The sequence below is a fragment of the Hemicordylus capensis genome, chromosome 1, assembly GCF_027244095.1.
Source record: "Hemicordylus capensis ecotype Gifberg chromosome 1, rHemCap1.1.pri, whole genome shotgun sequence".
Taxonomy (NCBI): Eukaryota; Metazoa; Chordata; class Lepidosauria; order Squamata; family Cordylidae; genus Hemicordylus; species Hemicordylus capensis.
In genome coordinates this window covers 28161424-28181927 of record NC_069657.1, presented here as the reverse complement: position 1 = coordinate 28181927, position 20504 = coordinate 28161424, and the positions used below count along the sequence as shown (strand labels likewise).

At 45.7% G+C, this 20504-nt stretch overlaps 1 protein-coding gene across 2 annotated transcripts; it reads left to right on the top strand.

Annotated features, from left to right (window-relative positions):
• LOC128340565 (uncharacterized) lies at positions 1–19735 on the top strand. 2 transcript variants are annotated; one of them, XM_053285829.1, is made up of 3 exons: positions 1–65; positions 11796–11879; positions 11989–15473. In XM_053285829.1, exon 3 carries the CDS (start codon positions 13016–13018, stop codon positions 14813–14815), a length of 1800 nt encoding a protein of 599 aa, XP_053141804.1. In that variant the 5' UTR covers positions 1–65; positions 11796–11879; positions 11989–13015; the 3' UTR covers positions 14816–15473. The 2 variants fall into 2 exon arrangements, 1 of the variants encoding a protein (XP_053141804.1); XR_008313801.1 differs by lacking the exon at positions 1–65 and adding an exon at positions 19643–19735 and having other exon boundaries at positions 11329–11879; positions 11989–12823.
• Positions 19736–20504: the final 769 nt, after the last annotated feature.

Sequence of the window (20504 nt, the reverse complement as noted above, 5' to 3'; positions counted from 1 at the left end):
CCCTTTCAGAGGCTTGCCTTCAGTGGGATTTGGCCTGACGGTACCGAAAACCCAGTGTGAGCCAGGTAAGGACTTTGGGGGCTGCTCAGCACAGGCCAAGTCTTTCCCTCCTGGGCTCTCAGGACTCCAGCCAACAGCAGCTTCCATGACGCACGGCTGTCGAGCAGCAAGGAGCCGAAGTGCCGTGGCTGCTGTTTCCCAGGCAGAAAGGGTTCGGCAGGAAGCCAGTTCTTAATCACACAGCCACATCATATCATTACAGAGCGTCACTCGGCACAACCACTTGCTGCACACCCTGCACCTCTGCAGCATGATGCTGGCTTCCTGCCAGTGGTTTAGAGAAAAGCTGCTATCGGCTTATATAATTGCTTCCCCTGATGAAACAACCCGGTGAAATGGCAGGGCTCAAAAGGGGGAGGGGGAGGGGGGAATGACGAGACCACAAAGTTCCCAGATTTCCAAGTCCAGATCTATTAAGCGTCAATTAAACTCCTGGCCGGCTTCGGATGTCCACCACAATTGGCCTTTGTTGTCAGCTTTGCTGGCAGCCTTCGCAGAGAAGCCAAGGAGGAAACAGACAGCAAGGCAGAGTCTCTCTCAGCAAGCAAACGCTGGCAAAAGGAGGGAAGTGAGTTCAGCTGCTGTCCTGTCTCTATCTACCAGGGGCTTCATTCAGGCCTCTTAGAATTAGACCCCAGGATTGGTTGGACTCCATTCCAGAAGGACCAGGGCTATGGCAGGCACAGGAACTGGCTATGTGGCTATGCTAGGCTTCCTTATCTTTGGCTATGGAGGTCCAATTTTCTCCTTTTGATATGTCCATATTAAAGGTCACATTCATTTTTAAAGGAAAATTATTGTAGCTAGTTTAAGTAGAAAGGGGCCAGGCTAGAGGAGTTACAGTGTCATTTAATGAGGTCATTCACAGAATCGAAAACTGTGTTCTACCCAGGTTTAGGAGCTGTGTGTGCTCCCTATTTTCAGTTCTTGGAAACAAGGGAGGAGGAAAACCTGGGTAGCTTTTCCTCCTACCTTGCTTCTACACAATCCCTTGTACCCAGGTTTTCCTCTTACCTTGCTTCCGCACAACCAAGAATGGGGAGCACACACAGCTCCCAAACCCGGGTAGAACACAGTTTTTGATTCCGTGAATGACCTCAAGATCTGTTCCTTTTCTTTTAATTTGTATCTTGAAGTTTACGTAAAAAAAATCTGTGCATAGGAGCCTGGAGTTTGGGTTAGGTTTGAAAAGCAGTGTGAAATGGGTCCTCCAGACATCTGTGGTCCTCCAGATGTTGCTGGATGACAACTCCAATAAATTGTGGCTAGGGATGATGGGAGTTGTCATTCAGCAACATCTGGAGGACCACAGGTTGGGAACCCCTGGTGTAAATAGCACATTTCCTCTATGTCCAAAATGACTTTTACTTGCTCATATACTGTTCCCCTGAATAAATAATTAAATAAGGATGTAAAAAGAGCCCTGCTGCGTGAAATCAATGGTCCATAGCTCCTAACAGTATCCACTCAGATACTTTTGGGAAGCTCACAAAATTGACATGAAAGCAACAGTCTTCACCTGCTTTCTGTTCCCAGTATGTGATATCCAGGGGTTCAGATGTCCCCATAAGTAGAGATGGTGCCATAACTTGGTGGTAGGGTGCTGGGTCGCCGCTGCTGGTTTTGTCAGGATGTCTGTCACTAGGATCATTCACACAACCCTAAATAGAGTCTGAGGAGCATTCAACCAGGGTAGGAGAGCCATGTGCGCTCCCAGTGGTGGGCATTTGACATTCGGGTCTTCTGAATTCTGGGCTAAATTCAGGTTTTTCAAATTACTAATTGAAATTTGGGTCTTTTGAATTCCGGCTTGAAAACCGGGTCTTCTCAAATTCAAAGATCAAGGTAGGAGGGCAAAATGATGATCACATAGGAGCCAGGGTCTAGCTTTTTGTCCACCCTCAATTAAATTCTGGGGACAGAATATGGATTGGCCACTCCCATCCTACCAAACTCCTTCCTCCCACACAATCACTCTTCCCTATTCCTACCTTGATCTTTGAATTCACACAACAGCTGATTGGGAGCACACACATCTCTCCAACCCTGGCTGGACATTCCCCCGACCCTGTTTAGGGTTGTGTGAATGAGCCCACTGTATTCATGGGGCTGGTTTCTAGGTAAGTGTGCACAGGATTGCAGTTTCAAGATCAGAGAAACAGAAAGGGGTCACTGAACTGTCTGAGAATGACAGTCCTCATGTTACATGCTTCCCCTACATCAGCAAAATCTTCGGGTGAAATAATGTAATATGTGGAATAAAACTAAAGACAGAAGAACATTAGAACAGCCCTGCTGGATCAGGCCCAAGGCCCATCTAGTCTAGCATCCTGTTTCACACAGTGGCCCACCAGATGCTGCTGGAAGCCTACAGGAGCTGAGGGCATGCCCTCTCTCCTGCTGTAACTCCCCTGCAACTGGTACTCAGAGGCATCCTGCCTTTGAGACTGGAGGTGGCCTTTAGCCCTCTGTCTAGTAGCCAATGATAGACCTCTCCTCCATGAAGTTATCCAAACCCCTCTTAAAGCCATCCAGGTTGTTGGCTGCCACCACACCTTGTGGCAGAGAATTCCACAATTTGATTATGCATTGTGTGAAAAAGTACCTCCGTTTGTTGGTCCTAAATTTCCTGGCAATCAATTTCATGGGATGACCCCTCATAAGACTGGTAAGACTGGAGGAGTGTTTCAGTAGCTCCATTGTTCATTTGGTGATTTATTTGTTCTGGGTGGTGTGGAGAAAGAGGATTTTCCTCCCTTTCTCATGAGGCAAGAGCTCTGAGTCACCAATCAGAGTAGAAGATACTGAGCTAAATGGACCAATGGTGTGACTCAGAAGAAGACAGCTGCCTGTGCTAGGCTATAGAAGAAAATTCACTGCCCTAAGTTGAAGTGATGGCCACTAGCTTGGATGGTAGGCCTGTACAAAGTCAGATCAGTAAAATCAGACATGGTCCAATTTTACTGAAATCATAGGGGTTTGGAGAGAGGCCAGCACAGTTCGGGTTGGACTTCTCCGACCCTTTCCCCTCAAAATTTGAGCTTTCCAGCGCTCCAAATGGAGGTGCGAGTCTGCTTTCTTCTTCTTCTTCTGCAATTGCAGCTGAAGGGAAACAAAACTTCTGCCTTCTGGCCCTCTGGCCTGTGCATAAATCTATTTTTTTTAAGTAAAATTAAAGTTTTTAGCCAATTTTAAACTCACAAGCTGCTGATTTCTGGTTTTCTCCTCTAATTCTCTGATTTTACATCACTTCCCCTTGGATTCTCTGTTGTCACATCACTCCCTGTGGCTCTGATATTGTTTTATTTTCCTTCCAGGTTTGCACCCCCACATACACATTTTTCCTCCTACTCCAACCGTATCCTGTCCCCAACCCTGACTCTGACCCTGACTTCTGCCCTAAATTTCAGCAGAGACCAAAGGGCTCCAAACCAACATTTGGAGGTTTGGATCAGATCAGGTCAGACCTGGTCCTGACTTTTAGATCTGTGCACTATTGAATGACTATTGAATGACTTTAAAACAGTCATTGAATGACTATTAGTCTACTGGATGACTAGAGTATGACTAGTCCATTGAATGACTTTAAAACAGGGATTTGACTAATTCATGGAGGAACTGACCATTAGTCAATTCATAACCTGCCATTAGCCATCTTCTGAGGCTGTGCACTTATGAATAATACCAGGGGTACAGACAGAGGGAAAGCTTAAGGAGCAATTTTTCATGGGGAGGGCGTTAGGAAGGAAAGATATTTGGTGGGCAGAGATATGGATTATTAGTTCAGCAGGGGAGTTGAGTAAAATGAGGGGGAACTAGGAACATAGGAAGCTGCCTTGTATCAGTATAGTCTACACTGTGAAGAGAGATTGGAATCTTCTGGCATCTCCAGGAAGTGAACCTGGGACCCTCTGCATGCAAATCAGATGCTCTATCACTGAGCTGTGGCCCTACTGGTTCGAATGGGCCCTACTGGTTTGATCCTTGTTTAGCAAGCACAGCTCCCCCACTACCCACCTGTCTCCTGTGATCCTTGGGAACTATATTTCAGGGAGAGGTTGAGGATTTTCTGTAGGGATCCTGAGTCCTCTGTCCAAAATTACAACTCCCAGGATTCTCTAAGAAGAGAGAATGGAAGTCTGTAATGTAGAGACACCCTGAGAGAAGGGAGTGGGGGAAATGCCATGATTTGAATTGTAATTGCTAGTTAAGCTTGTGAGGGCAATGGAATTTCCCCCCACATACTTCCTCCTTAGCATTGTTTAATGAGGGAGGAGTATATTTAAACGCATCCTTCCCTCCTGTGCCAACTTAGCTGATAAGGGCAGTCAAGGGGAAACTGTCCATCTCTGAGGTGTTTCAAAACTTTGGGTATACTGAAGCACCCAGTTCTTTTTGTTTATTCTGAAATATCTCTGGCTGACTGTTGGCAGTGAATGCTTCCAAAGCTACCCCACTGTCTATGGCCAGTGGCAGTGGAGATGGGGCCATAGATCAGTGGTAAAGCATCTTTCCATGCAGAAGGTCCCAGGTTCCTTCTCCAGGTAGGAATATGCCTACCTGACATCTCCAGGTAGCGCTGGGAAAGACTTTTGCCTGAAATCTTGGCGAGCCACTACTAGTCAATGAGGCCATTCACACAACTGGAAATTGGGTAGGAGAAGTGACCTACCCAGGTTTGGGAGCTGTGCGTGCTCTCAGTTTTTAGTTGTGTGGGAGCAAACAACTAGATAGGAGAAGGGAGGAGTGATTGTGTGGAATCAAGGTAGGTGGAAAAGCTGGGTAGGACAGCTTTTCCTCCTACCTTGGTCAAATGCTGGGTATGAAAACTGGGTAGGACAGCACAGTCTACCCAGCTTTTCTTTCTACCTTGATTCCATACAGTTACTTCTTCCTCTTCCTACCTAGTTGTTTCCTCCCACACAACCAAAAATTGGGAGCACACACAGTTCCCAAATCTTGGTAGGACAGCCAGAGCCACTAAAAATGGCCTCCCTGTGGTGATTCCATCTGCTTCAGCAGTAATCTTTGTAAGTTCCTACCCAGTTTTCGGTTTGTGTGAATGACCTCTATGTAGAGGATGGACCAATGGTCTGACTCAATAAGGACAGCTTCCTATGTGTAAAAGCAACAAATTTTGTTTGTTTCAATTGTCAGAAGTAAAGTGTGACACCCCCCGCCCCCAGTGGGATTTTGCAGATCTAATCCCATGCTTTGAGCTTCCTTGAATTTTCTCCGACGTTTTGCCCAAGCAGGTGATATAGAATGGGAACTTGGTAGTTAGAAGGGGTGTGTGTATATATATATATCTCCTACCTGGGAACCCCAACAACCACCTCACACAGTCACAGACAGACGGATATACAACAGGTTTATCCACAAAATGTATACGGATACAATAACAAAGAGAAACCTGCACCATAAGCCTGGGCAATACACACACACACACACACACATCCCATGGTGTGCATGAAAACCCTTGGGATCACTTTAAATGGCTCTTTGGATCTCCAGCCTTGTTCTCATGTGAAGAGTAAAGAGTACTTTGCCTTAAGCACGCATGCCTGTTAGATATGGCTGCTCTCCTCGCTTTTCTGTCATCCAGGAAGAGGTGCAGCCGACAAAAGAATGAAGTCTTGATAAAGGAAGACTGAAGAGTGCATATGTCTCGGTGTTATACATGATTAAAATAAAGCCTCCAACCTTATTTTATGATGATGTTTGTATAACATATGGCTTCCCAGAGACAGTCCTAACCATTACCTCTTTATCTGTTTAGAGCAGGATTCTCAGCTATTTATTATAAGCAAGCAGCTCACTAATATACTGGCATTTTTATCGTTAAGGTCAATACAATGATAGAATTTGCTTCTGCTTTCCTTGTTGCTTATACTGAGAGAAAAGTCAGACACTTGCAAAGGTTGGGGTTATTTTTTTTCCCTCCCCCTCCGCCTTGCACTTAGCTTCTGACATTAGCAGGGTACATGTTTTAGTGTCTATTTCCTGGTGGAGCGAAAGCATCAAATTAATAAATTATGGTAGGGCAAGGAAGAAAGTATCAGGGTCTGGCTTTATGTAGATCTCACTGTGTTTTTCCATTTGTAAAGCTAATCAAACACAATTTTTTATATTAAAAAATCAGCTACGGTATTCCGTGCCTGACAGACAGCTCTCAACGCGGAGGATTGACAACCACACTAATTGTCTTTTCGGCTACCATACTGCAGAGAAATATCGTTAGTGGTTTTGGAAGCATGAACATGCATGCTGTTAGGTTTCTTTCTTTCCAGGACCTGATTCAAGACAATTGTTTGACATATTCAGGATGCAAGGAAATGGCTTTATTCTATTGACTTAAAGGTAAAGTGTGCCGTCGAGTTGGTGTCGACTCCTAGTAACCACAGAGCCCTGTGGCTGTCTTTGGTAGAATACAGGAGGGGTTTACCATTGCCGTCTCCCGCTAAAAGTGAGTGCAGTCACGCTGTTCTCAGCTCAGTGAGTACATATTCCTACATCTGAGTTTCCTCACTCCGGAATCAACAACAAGGGGGATTCTATAGCCAGAATTTATAGCTATATATATTAAAGAGGAGTAAAGAGGAACCTTTCAAAGTTGTGATTCTCTTCTATTTAACAAGGGGAGAGCAACTGGACCTATCCAACCCCAGCACAGCATCCCTCCAATGGCTGTTGCTGTTGTCTGTTTTGTATTTCTTTTTAGACTGTAAGCCCTTTTGGGACAGGGAACCATCCTATTTTTAAAAAATTTATTATTTATTTCTCTATGTAAATGGCATTGGGAACATTTATTGACAAGCGGTATATAAGTATTCGTCATAGCCGTAGTAGTAGTCCACATTGGCTTTCAAAGGGGTATAAGGGTTATGAGAAATCTGCAGGCATGTCTGTATCAATCCTTCCTAATGTGTAGGACAGGGGTTGACAAGCTTTAGCACTCCAGCTGTTGTTGGACTACAACTCCCATCACCCCCAGCCACAATTGATTGTGCCTGGGGATGATGGGAGTTGTAGTTCAACAACAGAGTGCCAAAGGTCGCCTACCCTTGGTGTAGTGTCTAAACAGGGATGACTCGAAATGGTAGCTAGGGGTATTCCTCCCAAAATCTTTCCTGCTCTTCCTTCCCCTTCCCCATCCACCAGATTCAAACTTTCCAGCAACGTGTCAGACAATGCTATCATAGTATATTATGGTCCTATCATTCAAGTTAATTATTTGAACCATTATATATGGTTCAATTATTTGAACCATTATATAGAGCCTCCATTGTATATAGATGCCTCATTCATTCACTCATCTCCCCCAGAACAAGTAGCAGAAGTCAGTGCAGCCAAGTAGGGGTAAACTGCTCCAGTCTCCTAGGAGCAGGGCAACCCCTGAGCTGGTTAACAGTTTCCTGACCAGGAACTGGCCTAGGTGAGACCATGAGGGCAAGATGCTAGGGGTGTGCACAAAACCAGTTGGCCTGGTTTGGTTCGAGTCTGGATCAGATTCGAACCGAACCAGGCATGTTCGGTTTTGCACGGCCCTGAAAATCGCCCTGGTTACGCTCAAATTTGAGCCGGTTCAGGGGTTCTGACTAAATCCAATTTTTAAAAAATCAACTCACTACTTCTGGGGGGCATTGCCGTGGCCGTGGGGTGGTCCTCAAAGGTTCCCCCTCCCACCAGCTGGCCTCCCCAGGTCTTGTAACAGCCTAGTTTGGGTGGTTTTCGGCCCATTTCAGGCCTCTGTGTAGCTGCGGTGGCCATTTTGGAGGCCGCCATGGATGTGCAAAAATGGACACTTGCATGACTGGGGCTGGTTTGGTTCAAGGTCAGCTCAGTGTCGAGCCTGATCAATGTCAAGCCACTTCAAATTCAAACCGGTTTATACATCCCTACAGGAGGGTGCAGGGTCGTTTCCCTGCAGATTTGAGGTGGCCTGGTACTGAACCCTCTCTCCACCCAGCTCTTTCCTGCTACATAGTCTTGGGAAGGAAGAGGAAACTAGCTTGGAAAGCAGATTGGATGGTTTGGCCTACTTTACAAAGACAGTGAGGCTATTCTCATGCACAGTGGGAACCGGGCTAATGGAGCCCAGCCCAGTTCCCACTGCACGTGAGAACCTCTGGGAGCTAGGCAGCTCCCGGTGACAGCGCAGCAGCAAACCCTCTTGGGTAGCCCGCCACTTAACCCAGGTTTTGGGTGCAGGAGTGCCCGAAAAGTGGGATAACTGCTCATGTGCCACCACGGTGCGGCTCCACGCCACAGCGACTCATGAGTAGCCCCCTGACTGGGAGGCCACAACAAGCCTCCCAGCATCGGGGGGCGCCCCACTTGCATGGGTCATTCTGGGACTTCCGGGGGCCAGGCGGCCCCCAAACCCCACTGCCCCAACTGGCTCCATGATGGCGCCAGTAATTGTCTGGGCGGCTGATCCCAGGAAGAGCTTCCTGCTTGTGTGCGGGGAGATCAGGTCTAACCCACTCTCCCCGCAAACCCCATTCAGGCTCTCCACACTGCTTGTTTGGAGAGCCTTGGTATTTTCTAAGACAAATCTGGCCCATTTTATTATTATTATTATTATTAGTAGTAGTAGTAGTAGTAGTATTTTATTATTTATTTGATTTCTATACCACCCTTCCAAAAATGGCTCATTTTATGTATAATGTTGAAAATGCCAAGCAAGCTTCCTAAGGTAAGTGGATGAACAGCATTAATTACCTTACCTCTGTAAGGATTGAATTCATAGCAAGAGCCTTGCTTCCCTAATAAAGTTGGTTGCTACCCCTTTGCTCTGCGAAACTAGTGTTCTGGTCACTCCTGTGTTGAAAGATACATCCAGGTGAGCGGAAGTCTTTACATGGTTTTGGACTGTTGTGGGAGCAATCATGTGTGCAACAATACGCTTGCCAGCAAATGAATGGGTAAAAGGAGTCTCAAGAGTTACCACCAAATTTCTCCTATCATTAATCTGGACCCTCATCACTCTACCATTTGTCTTTCCTGCTTTTTCAGCCCTCCTGGCTTTACTGTCGTCTGTGTAGCTCCAATGGGTTTTCTGCCAAGGTTTCCCTGATTCCAGCTCTGTATGCACTAGACTTGGTTGTTCCTCAGTTTGTCACTTCAGCAACAACGTAATGTGAGGACAGCAATGATGTTAAGCACCATGCACAATCAGTTCAGATGCTCTCTACTGGAAAACATGAGGGCAGTCCAACTGTTTGGAGTTTATTTTGTAGCTGTTTGGAACGACTGAATTTCAGTGTTGTAGATAAGCCTAAAGATTGTTCGCGTGGTCCTGGCAAAAATTCCACATGCTTCCTCTTTGCCTAAGGGGCCTGCATCTGTTCCCACTAAATGGCTTCTCAGCTTGAGCTCAACATTTCAAAGAGAACACCTCCTTCTGCATGCTTCATCATTGTTTCCAAAACTGACCAGGAACGAAGAGGTACAACCACCTGGTATCACTCTGTAGAGTTTTGGTGTGAAGCAGAAAGAACTCATGTTGCACTATCAAAGCTTTGGAGAGGATCACAGAAGCCTGAATGGTTTCTGCCAGTTCTTCTGAGCATGCACAAAGCGACCTAGAATCACTCACCTTCTCTGTGCATGCCTGATGCTCTCTATACCAGGGATTCTCAGCGTTGGGTCCCCAGATGTTATTGGACTTCAATACCCATAATCCCCAGCCCCAGTGGCCTTCCATTGGGGATTATGGGAGTTGAAGTACAGTAACATCTGGGGACCCAAGGCTGAGAATCCCTGCTCTATACAGCGAGTGGATGAGGTTTGTACCAACCCTTAATTGCATCACTGGCCTTCTAATCTGGAATGTGAAGGACACTCTGAATGCCAGGATACAGGGAGCCTGTTCTTTTGCCCACAGATTCCTGGGAAGGACGAGGTTAACCAGGAATCCATCCTAATCTGGAGAACTGGGATGTCTCCCCACCCAGCAGCTCCAAACCTGAGTGGCCCAGATCCGCTGCTCAGGTTGAAAGTGAGGGAAAACAGAAACAGAGCGCGTCCTACCTTTTTCTTTTGCGTCATCTGCACTGCCGTGCCATTTTAAACTGTTCCTGGGTAGCCATAGAAGCCAGGGAGAGAAGAGTTGCTGAATCACTGATTGCGGCCTCACTCCGTGCATTGGGGGATCCTGGCGAACCCACTTTGGGTTTTTCTTTCCTCAGGGAGCACGTGGCAGTCTGATCATGAGGGAGTTGGCTAAGTAAACCCAACTGGGGGCTTGGGCCATTTGGGAGACATGGCGTTTTGAGCATGCCTCCCCTCAAGCCCAGCTCCATATGGTTGTGAGAATGGGCTCAAGGTCTGCAAACAACACTTCATCAATTCACCAAAGACCATCTAGATGCACTGGAGACCATCCATGCACCTTGGAGACCACTTTCATCACAATGACCCTCTAATACAATGCGAGGGTTGGTATTTTTATTGCCCATATGCTGCATTGCAGATCTTCTGGCTTGGATGGAGAGTACCATTGCTCTGTGCATCTCAAAATGGATGCTGATAGGCTACGAGCCTGGGTACAACCGCTTTAAGCCATGTTCATTTTCCATCGAGGGGTGGGGCTTGTAACAGCAATCAGGACCTGCAACAAAACCAGCTTAGTTACGCTTGGCATTTATCACAGCTTGTCTGGTTGGAGCTTGTGGCTGGTCTCCTGCTGCCATCTACGTGCCTTGGTCCTGTCCCCACCCCTTCCTTACTTGGCCTTTGATTGAGAGGATGAAATAAAGGAGGTTTAACATTCACCCTGGTCCTCTTCTAAGGAAGCCATTAGATGGCTTCACTCAGTTGTCTCCTGCTGAGAGGAGGATCCATCAGTCCATCTCTGTCTCACAAGATCTTCTTAAATGTTGTCTCCAGCAGTGTTGCTCTGGTGAAGCTGCTCCCCTGTTACACACTGCAGACAATGACTGTTTTCCCTGGCTTCACATCATCTCCCCAACCTGGAATCCCCAGACTAGCCCCAAAGGCCTAATTTCTGGTGCCATTGGAAGGTAAGTCGGGGACATCCCAACTGAGCTGTCTCTGGTTCTGCAGATTCTCTCTTTGCCACATGTTCTCTCCCTATGGCTTCCTCCCTAACCATCATCTGCTACACTCGCAGTCAACTTCCAGTTGTTGGCTTCTTCCTGTTATCCTTCCATATGTTTCCAGTCAGTACTTGGAGGACTTAACCTAGCACACATGGGGGTCCACCAGTGTTCCCTCTAACAGAAAATCCCAGATGTTGACTACAACTCCCAGCATTCTCAGCCAAAGCCTACTGCAGCTAGGGATTCTGGGAGCTGTAGTCAACAACATCTGGGATTTCCTCTTACAGGGAACACTGGGACCCACCAGTACAATTCATTGCCCGCTTGTGCATGTATATTAGCTAGCTATGAATAGCAGTTCAACTGAACATATTGTAAGAATACTTTGGCAAGCGTACTTCCTACTCACATGATCAAACATTTGTTTTATCTTCTGGTCTCTGATTAGTACACGAAGTGATCTGCCATCCGGTATCCCCTGCTGTAGCGGTCAGGTGTGAATGCAAAGGTTGAACAAAGGGCAGTACTTTTCATCTTTACCTTTGGTAATACAATCTTCTGTTAACTAAATGCATCATAGCCTTCCCACATGTGATAATGACAGGCTTGAGTTGAGGCTGACTTTAATTTCAGTGGTTTTTCCCTTCTTATGTTTCTTTACAAATGCAGGCACAGAAGTGAAATCAACGCCCAGTTCTGACTCTAGAAATGTCATATCTGACTCTACAAATGTCAAACCCTCTTAGTTTAAAGGTACAAGTCTAAATAGAGCATAATGGAATTAGTGTAATCACATGCTTAAAACTAGGCAAGTACTAATGATGAAAGCTCAGAATTAACTTATTCATATTTTGTTTTTCAGAAGTAGCAGAATCAAAGAACCCGTCATTGAGTTTGAGGCTTGAGAAAGAAAGATCCCAGAAAAGCTTCTAAGAGAAGCAGCTTATCCAGAAGCATAACCAACAAGCTGATCACTGGGCAGCTTCACATGATTGCTGGTGGGTCCATAAGTGGGGAACATGTCAGTCAAATGTCGGCAACCCAGTGTGACATCTGAACCTGCCCAAATATGGTTCCCAAGATTCTCCTCCTGACATTCCCCAATTTCAGTAACTATGATCTGGAAGTCAGAAGGAGAATGTCAGATGGAGACTGCTGGAACCAGAGTTGAATGGGTTCGAACATTGCTCCCGCAAGGACTGCACACTCCTGTTTGCTTACATTTTACTGACATGTTCCCCACTTACACCCAACCAGCCTTGGAGAACATTTTCCCCAGCCTTAAAATAACTGCATTCCAAACCGTCCAACAGTTAAGTGAAGGCTACCAAATGAAACGCACTAGTTTCCCCAAAGGAGTGGATTAGACAAAGAAAAATCTCATGTGACAAATGTTGGTCAAATTATTTAATGTATTACGCAGAGGCTCTCTAATACTAATTAGAGTCTTGAGGCATAATGGCCAAGTGGTCATGACACTTAACTGCATCTCAGAAGACTGTGGGTTTTGCTTTGCAGTTTTTCTCAAAGGAAATAACTGCCACCTGTCCACCAGGTTGTAATATTGGTTACTTGACTCTCTGGGGAAGTAAAAATCTACAGGCTTTTGGGTCTTTACAATAATCCCTTTTTATCATAGGCTGAAGACACCATAACCGAGACATAGCCTCGGAGACCCCATTCAGCCATGTTACTAGGTGGGTAACTCTGGGCCAGTCACTTCTCTCTCACCCTAACCTACTTCACAGGGTTGTTGTGAGGAGAAACTCAAGTATGTAGTACACCGCTCTGGGCTCCTTGGAGGAAGAGCCGGATATAAATGTAATAATAATAATAATAATAGGTCTCACCAGAGGAGACAGACAAAGAGTGCCTCTCCCATCAACAATATGGTGAGACATAACTTTAATAAATCTATACCGGATCGGTTGTCGCCCGGGTCAACAAGGACCGCGCCAGGTGCTGGAGTCCCTGGACATCTGGTGGCAAGTGGGCAACAGGACTCAGGATCTTCAGTTGAGCAACCAGGGCTGAAGACAGCAAAGTTAATGGAAGAAATGTTGCTTAACCGAAAAAAATATACGGAATATGCCAACAAGGAAATAATGATCTGCTATTACAAGTCTAATCCAACTAGAAGAGGTTATTTAAAAAGAATGTACCAAATTTGGAAAGAGAAGCATCCAGATACAGAAATAACAGAACAAAGGCTAGCAGACCAGAGAAGATACATAATAAGAAATAAAGTATTCACAGGAGTTGAGCTGGAAGAACTGCAAAGAGCAACACAGGCTCAAGACATGGAAGAAGAATTACCACCAACTGAAGCAGTTGCTCAGGCGCAGGTGGAGGAGGTGTTGGAAATAGAGGATGCCACTGTTGCTGAACTGTTTCAAAATCAAAACCAGGCAACCTCCCCTTTGCCTTCACCTCAAAAACACAAATGCCGTTTAACAGAAAAGCAACAAGAACTAAAGCAAAAAATAACTGAGCACATGAACCAAACAACCACCAGGGTTCGACTTCCAGCTCTAAAAACAGTTGCCAAAAAACAACTTGCTCAGGTATTAAAAGATGCCAATGCTGCACTTGCAGAAATAACAACCAATAATTTGCAAGAAACAAACCAACTAATGTACAGTGCAGCAACAATAACAACACAAGAGCTCAGATATAAGATCAATGGACCTGTAAAAAAAGAAAGTAGTACATCACCTAAATGGAAGATTAGATTAGAAAATAAAATCTCCAGGCTTAGATCAGATGCTAGTAAACTGAAAGATATGAAAGACAAGAAGCTGAAGAATAAAAACACCAAACAGTATCTGATCCAAAAATACCACCTAGATTCAAGGAAAATTAGAGAAGTCCTGGAAATAATAAAGCAGCAAATAACAGCAGTGTCAAAGAAGATTAGCAGATATGAAGCCAGAACTAAACAACACAGGCAGAATCTCCAATTCCAGTCAAATCAGAGACGTTTCTACCAAAGCATAGAAGGAGAAACTGCAAGAAACATAGAAACACCAAATAAAGAAGAAACAGTGCAATTCTGGGGGAAATTATGGGACAATCCAATAGATTATAATAAAAAAGCAGGCTGGATGAAAGAGGTCAAAAAATGTAACCAACAAATGCAAGATCTAATAATAACACCAGAATTAATAAGTGAAAGAGCAAAGAAAATTAAAAATTGGACTGCTCCAGGCGACGATGAACTGCATGGCTTTTGGCTTAAACACCTAACAAGCCTTCATAAACAACTATCAAAACAGTTCAATCACATGTTGCAAGGAGGTGATATTGAACAATGGCTAACAACTGGGAAAACTCATCTCATCATGAAAGACCCAGCAAAAGGTGCAGTTCCAAGTAATTATAGACCGATAACCTGTCTGCCAACCATGTTCAAATTATTAACTGGAATAATAGCAGATGAAGTGATGCAAAACTTATTAACTAACAAACAGCTTCCAGTTGAACAGAAAGGAAATTGCCCGAACACCAGAGGCACAAAAGACCAGCTGCTGATTGACAAAATGATTTTAGAAAATTGCAAGAGAAGAAAAACCAATCTAAGTGTTGCATGGATTGACTACAAGAAAGCCTTCAATTCATTGCCTCACACATGGATACTAAAATGTTTAGAAACAACTGGTGTCAGCAAAAACATTCAGATATTTATTTAAAAAGCAATGAGCATGTGGAGTACGCAGTTAACAATCAATGGTGAGACACTTGGATAGGTTAGCATTAGAAGAGGCATTTTCCAAGGGGACTCACTATCCCCTCTGTTGTTTGTAATCGCCATGACCCCACTTTCACAAATACTCAACAAAACAGGCCTTGGATACCAAACATCTAAAACATCCAGTAAAATCAACCATCTGCTGTACATGGACGATCTGAAGTTGTATGGAAAGTCCCAGTCAGAAATTGAATCACTGCTAAACACTGTCCGTATATTCAGTAGCGATATAGCAATGGAGTTTGGACTAGACAAGTGCGCTGCATTAATAATGAACAGAGGGAAAACAACAAAAACAGAAGGAATAGAACTGCCCAATGGAAGCAAGATCAAGAACCTGGAAGAGAAAGAACCTTACAAATACTTGGGCATTCTCCAGGCTGATAACATTGCACACACTGAAGTTAAAAGAAAAATTGGAAGTGAATACATCAGGAGAGTTAGAAAAATCCTCAAGTCCAAACTCAATGGTGGGAACACCATACAAGCCATAAACACCTGGGCTATAGCTTAGGGGTGTATCCGAACCGGTCCAGAGGCCATTCTGAAGGCCTCCGAACTGCCGGACCGGTTTGGACCTGGCCGGTCTGGGTCCGGGTGGGGGGGCCTTCCTTTAAGGGCGGGAGGGCTTGCTTACCCCTCCCGCCTCTTTGCCCCCTCCAGCGCCCGTATTCCACAGTGTAATTGGGGCGCTGGAAACCAGCCGCCCCCGCCGCCCCCCCCCCGTGAGCGGATTAGGGCTAAAGGTTAAGTACTGCTGCCGTCCCGCCCCCCCCACACCCGCCCCCCCGAGTGCTCACCACATTGTTTTCTTAAAAAGAGAGGAGCTCGCGAACAGAGCTCCTCTCTCGGCAAAGTCCTGGCCCAACTGGGGCCTTGGGCGCGCACGCGTGATGGACGCCGGATGGAACTTCCGGCGATCGGAGGCCCGTTCTACCCGCCTGGACGAGGCCGGGTAGACCGGGCCTCCGATCTCCGGAAGTTCCATCCGGCGTCCTATCGCGCGCGCGGCAATACTTAACTTTTAGCCCTAATCCACTCGCGGGGGGGGGGGGCGGCGGAGGCGGCTGGTTTCCAGCGCCCCAATTACACTGTGGAATACGGGCGCTGGAGGGGGCAAAGAGGTGGGAGGGGTAAGCAAGCCCTCCCCGCCCTAAAATAAAGGCCCCCCTTCAGTGCCGGTCCGGACTGCTCCGGACCGCGCACATCACTACTATAGCTGTTATCAGATACACTGCAGGAATAATAGACTGGACCCAGGCAGAGCTAGAGACGCTAGATCATAAGACCAGGTAAATCATGACCATCAATCATGCTCTGCACCCCCGCAGTGATGTCGATAGGCTATACCTCCCTCGCAGCTCAGGTGGAAGAGGAATGCTGCAAGTCCATCAAACAGTAGAGGAGGAGAAAAGAGGCCTTGAAAAGAGGTCACACATTATTAGCAGTTCTGCTCGATTCCTGCATTCTTCTCGTGAGTATCACATGGGTGTCCCCATGGGCCATGGCCTTTTACTCGAATGAGAGAGTGATCTGCTCCAGAGCAACAGCATCAGACAGGAAGAATAGCTCCATTAACAGAAGGCAATGCTGCTCCTACTGGATGGTTCTTCTCATGAGTAAGCCTAGTGACCACACGTGTTAACCCAAGGAGAAGGGGCTGGGGGCCACTTCTCAAATGTTATTGTACAAAAAATGGAGCTAGGCCGTTCAACAATTCCTGGGTTGGGCTGCCTTATAAACCAGACCCTGGGTATCCCTGCCCTGCCATATGTTATCTTTGCAGTGATCTAATTGGGTTGCCCAGTTTATGGAAACTTCTGGAATCTAGAGAAACAATAAAATTACTACTACCACTACAACAAATATTTATATACCACTTTTCTACAAAAAAGATTATCAAAGCAGTAAAGAAAACCTAAATATAAATAAATAAATAAGATGGTTCCCTTAAATAAATAAAAGAGTTCCCTATCCCCAAAGAGCTCACAATCTTGAAGAATAATCACAACATTAATTATGTTTCAGTGTTGTGCTACTGACCTCAACAGGACTAGATACAAGCTTAAATCAAAACATTTGAAGTTATCTGATTTGTGAATTGGATTGTGGGAGAATGCAAAGATGACAGATTCTCATACTCATAGCTGGGCATTCCTGTTGCCTTCTGACATTCCAACTTTGATGATGGGAAGGTAGCTTCTGAGAGGCCATCACTAGCTTCTGCTGATCATGTGAAGCAGCCATAGAGAAAGCATGAGCAATTTCCATAGGAGCTGCCAGACATAGTATGGGGGGATGTGCCTGTCCCCTACATGCAAGTTCTCAATTGTTTGATCAGAAAGGTACTATAGGTTTGAGGGATATATGTATCTTTCACCCTACTCTTTCACTTGAGACCCCAAAACAGCAGTAAGGTCAATATGAGTCAATCACTGCTTTGAGTGACTTTCCAAAGCCAGTACAGACGGTAGTACCATTTGCTCTTCTTAATAGTTCAGCTTAGGGGGCCAGTTCAGGATTAACATCTGAAAAACTCATGGGGAAGAGGCCACAGAGAGTGGTAGAGTTCCTGCTTTGCGTGCAGAAGATCCCAGGTTCAATTCCCAGCATCTCCACTTAAAAGGTTCAGGTAGCAGGTGATGGGAAAGACTTTTGCCTGAGATTCTGGAGAACTGCTACCAGTCAGAGTCGACAGTATTGATCTAGAAAGGCCAATAGTCTGACTCCGTATAAACCAGCTTCAGATACGTTGAAGGCATGTTCCTGATTTCAAAGCCAGAGTGTGACAGTGCTTCCATATCAAAATCTCACTTCCCATGCAAATCAGAAAGGCTTGACAAGACCTTAGTATGGCCAGACATTCAGATATTCTTCAACAACACTGGCACCATCTTCCCTTCAGTGTGGGTTTCTGCCCCTCTCCTTCTTTCCCATTGCTATGACAGAAGACTATGTAGCAATTGTTGATTGAAATACTTATTTCGCTTTTATGGTTTCTCACATAATAGATGTCCAACCCTTAGACTGGCAGATGTGAAAAGGGATCCAGCTGTTTCTCAGGAGATGGGAGGAGGGCAGCGCAATTATGGGTGCTTTCAGTGGGTATTCCAGCCCCACCTAGCCAGAGCTGAGGGAGATTCCCTTCTCTGATGGTGCATTATACTGGGGAGGAGGAAGTGGCTGGGATAGACTACTCCCATTAGAGACTATGGCACAGAAATTGTGAGTGATCTGGATGAGCCCAATCTGAGAGGTAGGAAGTAGGCAAGTAGTCAAAGGAAGGTAGGCAAGTAGGCAAAGGTAGGCAAGTAGGAAGGTAGGCAAGTAGGCAAAGGAAGTAGGAAGTAGGCAAAGGGCCCCCGACCCCCACTAGAGCTCTGAATCAGGCTCCGGCCTAGGGCAGCCCCATCCTGGTCATAAACAAGCAATTCCAAAAGCCTCTAGAGGGTGCTGGATCAGGCTACAGGGCAGGATGTAGGGGTGTCCAAGCTGACTCAGTGTGAGCTGAGTTGGATGTCGAACCGGCTCGGTTTGACAGGTTCAGGGTCAAACCGAACCAGGCCTGGAGCCTGATTCAGAGCTCTAGTGGGGGTTGGGGGAGCTGCTGCTGCCACAGCTTACATTGGTAAGTACTAAATTACTCCCCTCCCTCCCTCCCTCCCTCTCTAGACTTAGGAAAGTCCCCCTGCCCTTTATTGGTAAAGGGGAATCCTCGCCAAATTCCCCTTTACTACTAGAGCTCTGAACCAGTTTGAATTGGTTGGGTGGTCAGACTGGACTGGGTCCAATTCAACTAGAGCCAAAACTGAACTGGTTTGAACTGAACTGGCAAAACCAGTTTTGTGCACATCCCTAGCAGTATGCCATCATTTGTGGGTGGTTCTTGGGGTTAGGAATAAAGGAAATTGGCTTATACTAGAGTGGTTCACTCAATTTGTAATAGGGTAGGATAAACATCCTACCCAAGTTCAAGAGCTGTTACTTAATGGTGTACTTTTTTAAAAAAAGGTGGTGGTGGGGAAGTGATCATGTGCAAGACTCCTGCCGGGGAGGAGGACTTTCCCTCCTACCTCATTAAACAGCTCAGTACAGCTGCTGGGTAGGACTGAGCCCTCCTAGCCAGCGGGAGCCTCGCTCATGAGCCCTTCCATACAATCACAGTACAGGAGCATGCACATCCTATCCAAGGGTGGGTAGGATGCTTATTCCTCCCCTATTAAAGATTGTGTGCACCAGCCTCCTGAGTCAGACCACTGGTCCATCTAGCTTATTGTCTACACTGACTGGCAAGGTTCTCCAAGGTTTCGGGCAGGAGTCTTTCCCTACCCCACTTGGAGATGCCAAGGATTGGACCAAGGACTTTTATGTGTGCAAAGCAGATGTTCTACCACTGTGCTACAGCTCCTACATGCTATAAAGCAGGAATTCCCAACCGTGGGTTCTCAGACATTGTTGAACCACAGTTCCCATCATCCCCAGACACAATGGTGAGAGGCCAAAATACATTGTGGTTGAGGATGATGGGTGTTGTAGTCCATCAACATCTGGGGACCTGATGCTGAGAACCTCTGCTATAAAGAATCACACAAGATTGTGAAGTTTTAAAGTGCTGTATCATCTTTTGCTCTCGCCGCACCCCTTCAGGGATCCTCAAGAGAAGGCTATAAATCATTCAGACAAATATTTGGTGTGCGGCTGTGGCTTCCTAAAAATAACTTGCTACTTTTCACTACAGTAAAAATAGCCTCCTCTTTCTCCCAAGCAGATCTGGCTTGTCATTTCCACACTGAGACTACTGTGCATCTGGAATCAATGAAGAGCCCTTTTATTCACAACAGGTTGGATTGTCTAGTAGGGGAAAAAACTGATCTTTTAGAAGGTCAAGCGACTCCCATGGGGCCGGATAATAAGGTGACATTGCACAAACCGAGCTACAGCTGAAGTTCCCACCAAGTTGCTAACAAGTCAGAGGCTCTACAACCCCAGCATGGCGAACGTTGCTGCTGCGTGGTAGTGCTGCAAAAAGAATACACAAATTGCAAAGCAAATTGTGGAGCCCTAAAGATCTACGGGAATTGGACATATACACACCAAACCAGAAGACTGAACTGGCAGGATTCATGCTGCATGATCAGGAGAATCAGGCCTATAGCCAGCCTAACAGTATAGGGAGGGGTGCAAAAGAGAGTCAGGTGGCAGCTCAACTGTGTATGTTTGTGGGAGGGATTGTGTCATGTTGCCTTAAAAATGTGTAGCCTGGGCACTCATAGTACAACAATAACAACACATTTTTTATATACCGCTCTTCAACCAAAGTTCTCAAAACAGTTTACATAGAAAAATAAACAATACATAAATAAGATCTCTGGAGCCCTCCGAGTTAAGCGACTATAGGCCTGTCTCCAAACTTCCATTGTTGGGCAAGGTATACAAATATGACCAATATTTTTATACTGCTTTTCAACAAAAAGGTTCCCAAGTGGTTTACATAGATATAAACAGATAAATAAGATGATCCCCTGTCCCCAAAGGGCTCACAATCTAAAAAGAAACAGAAGGTTGACACCAGAAACAGCCACTAGAGGGATGCTGTGCTGGGGTTGGATAGGGCAAATTGCTCTATCCAA

Bases quoted from the DNA above. Each gene is read 5' to 3' on its own strand.
- LOC128340565 (XM_053285829.1), top strand. From the start codon at position 13,016: ATGGTGAGACATAACTTTAATAAATCTATACCGGATCGGTTGTCGCCC.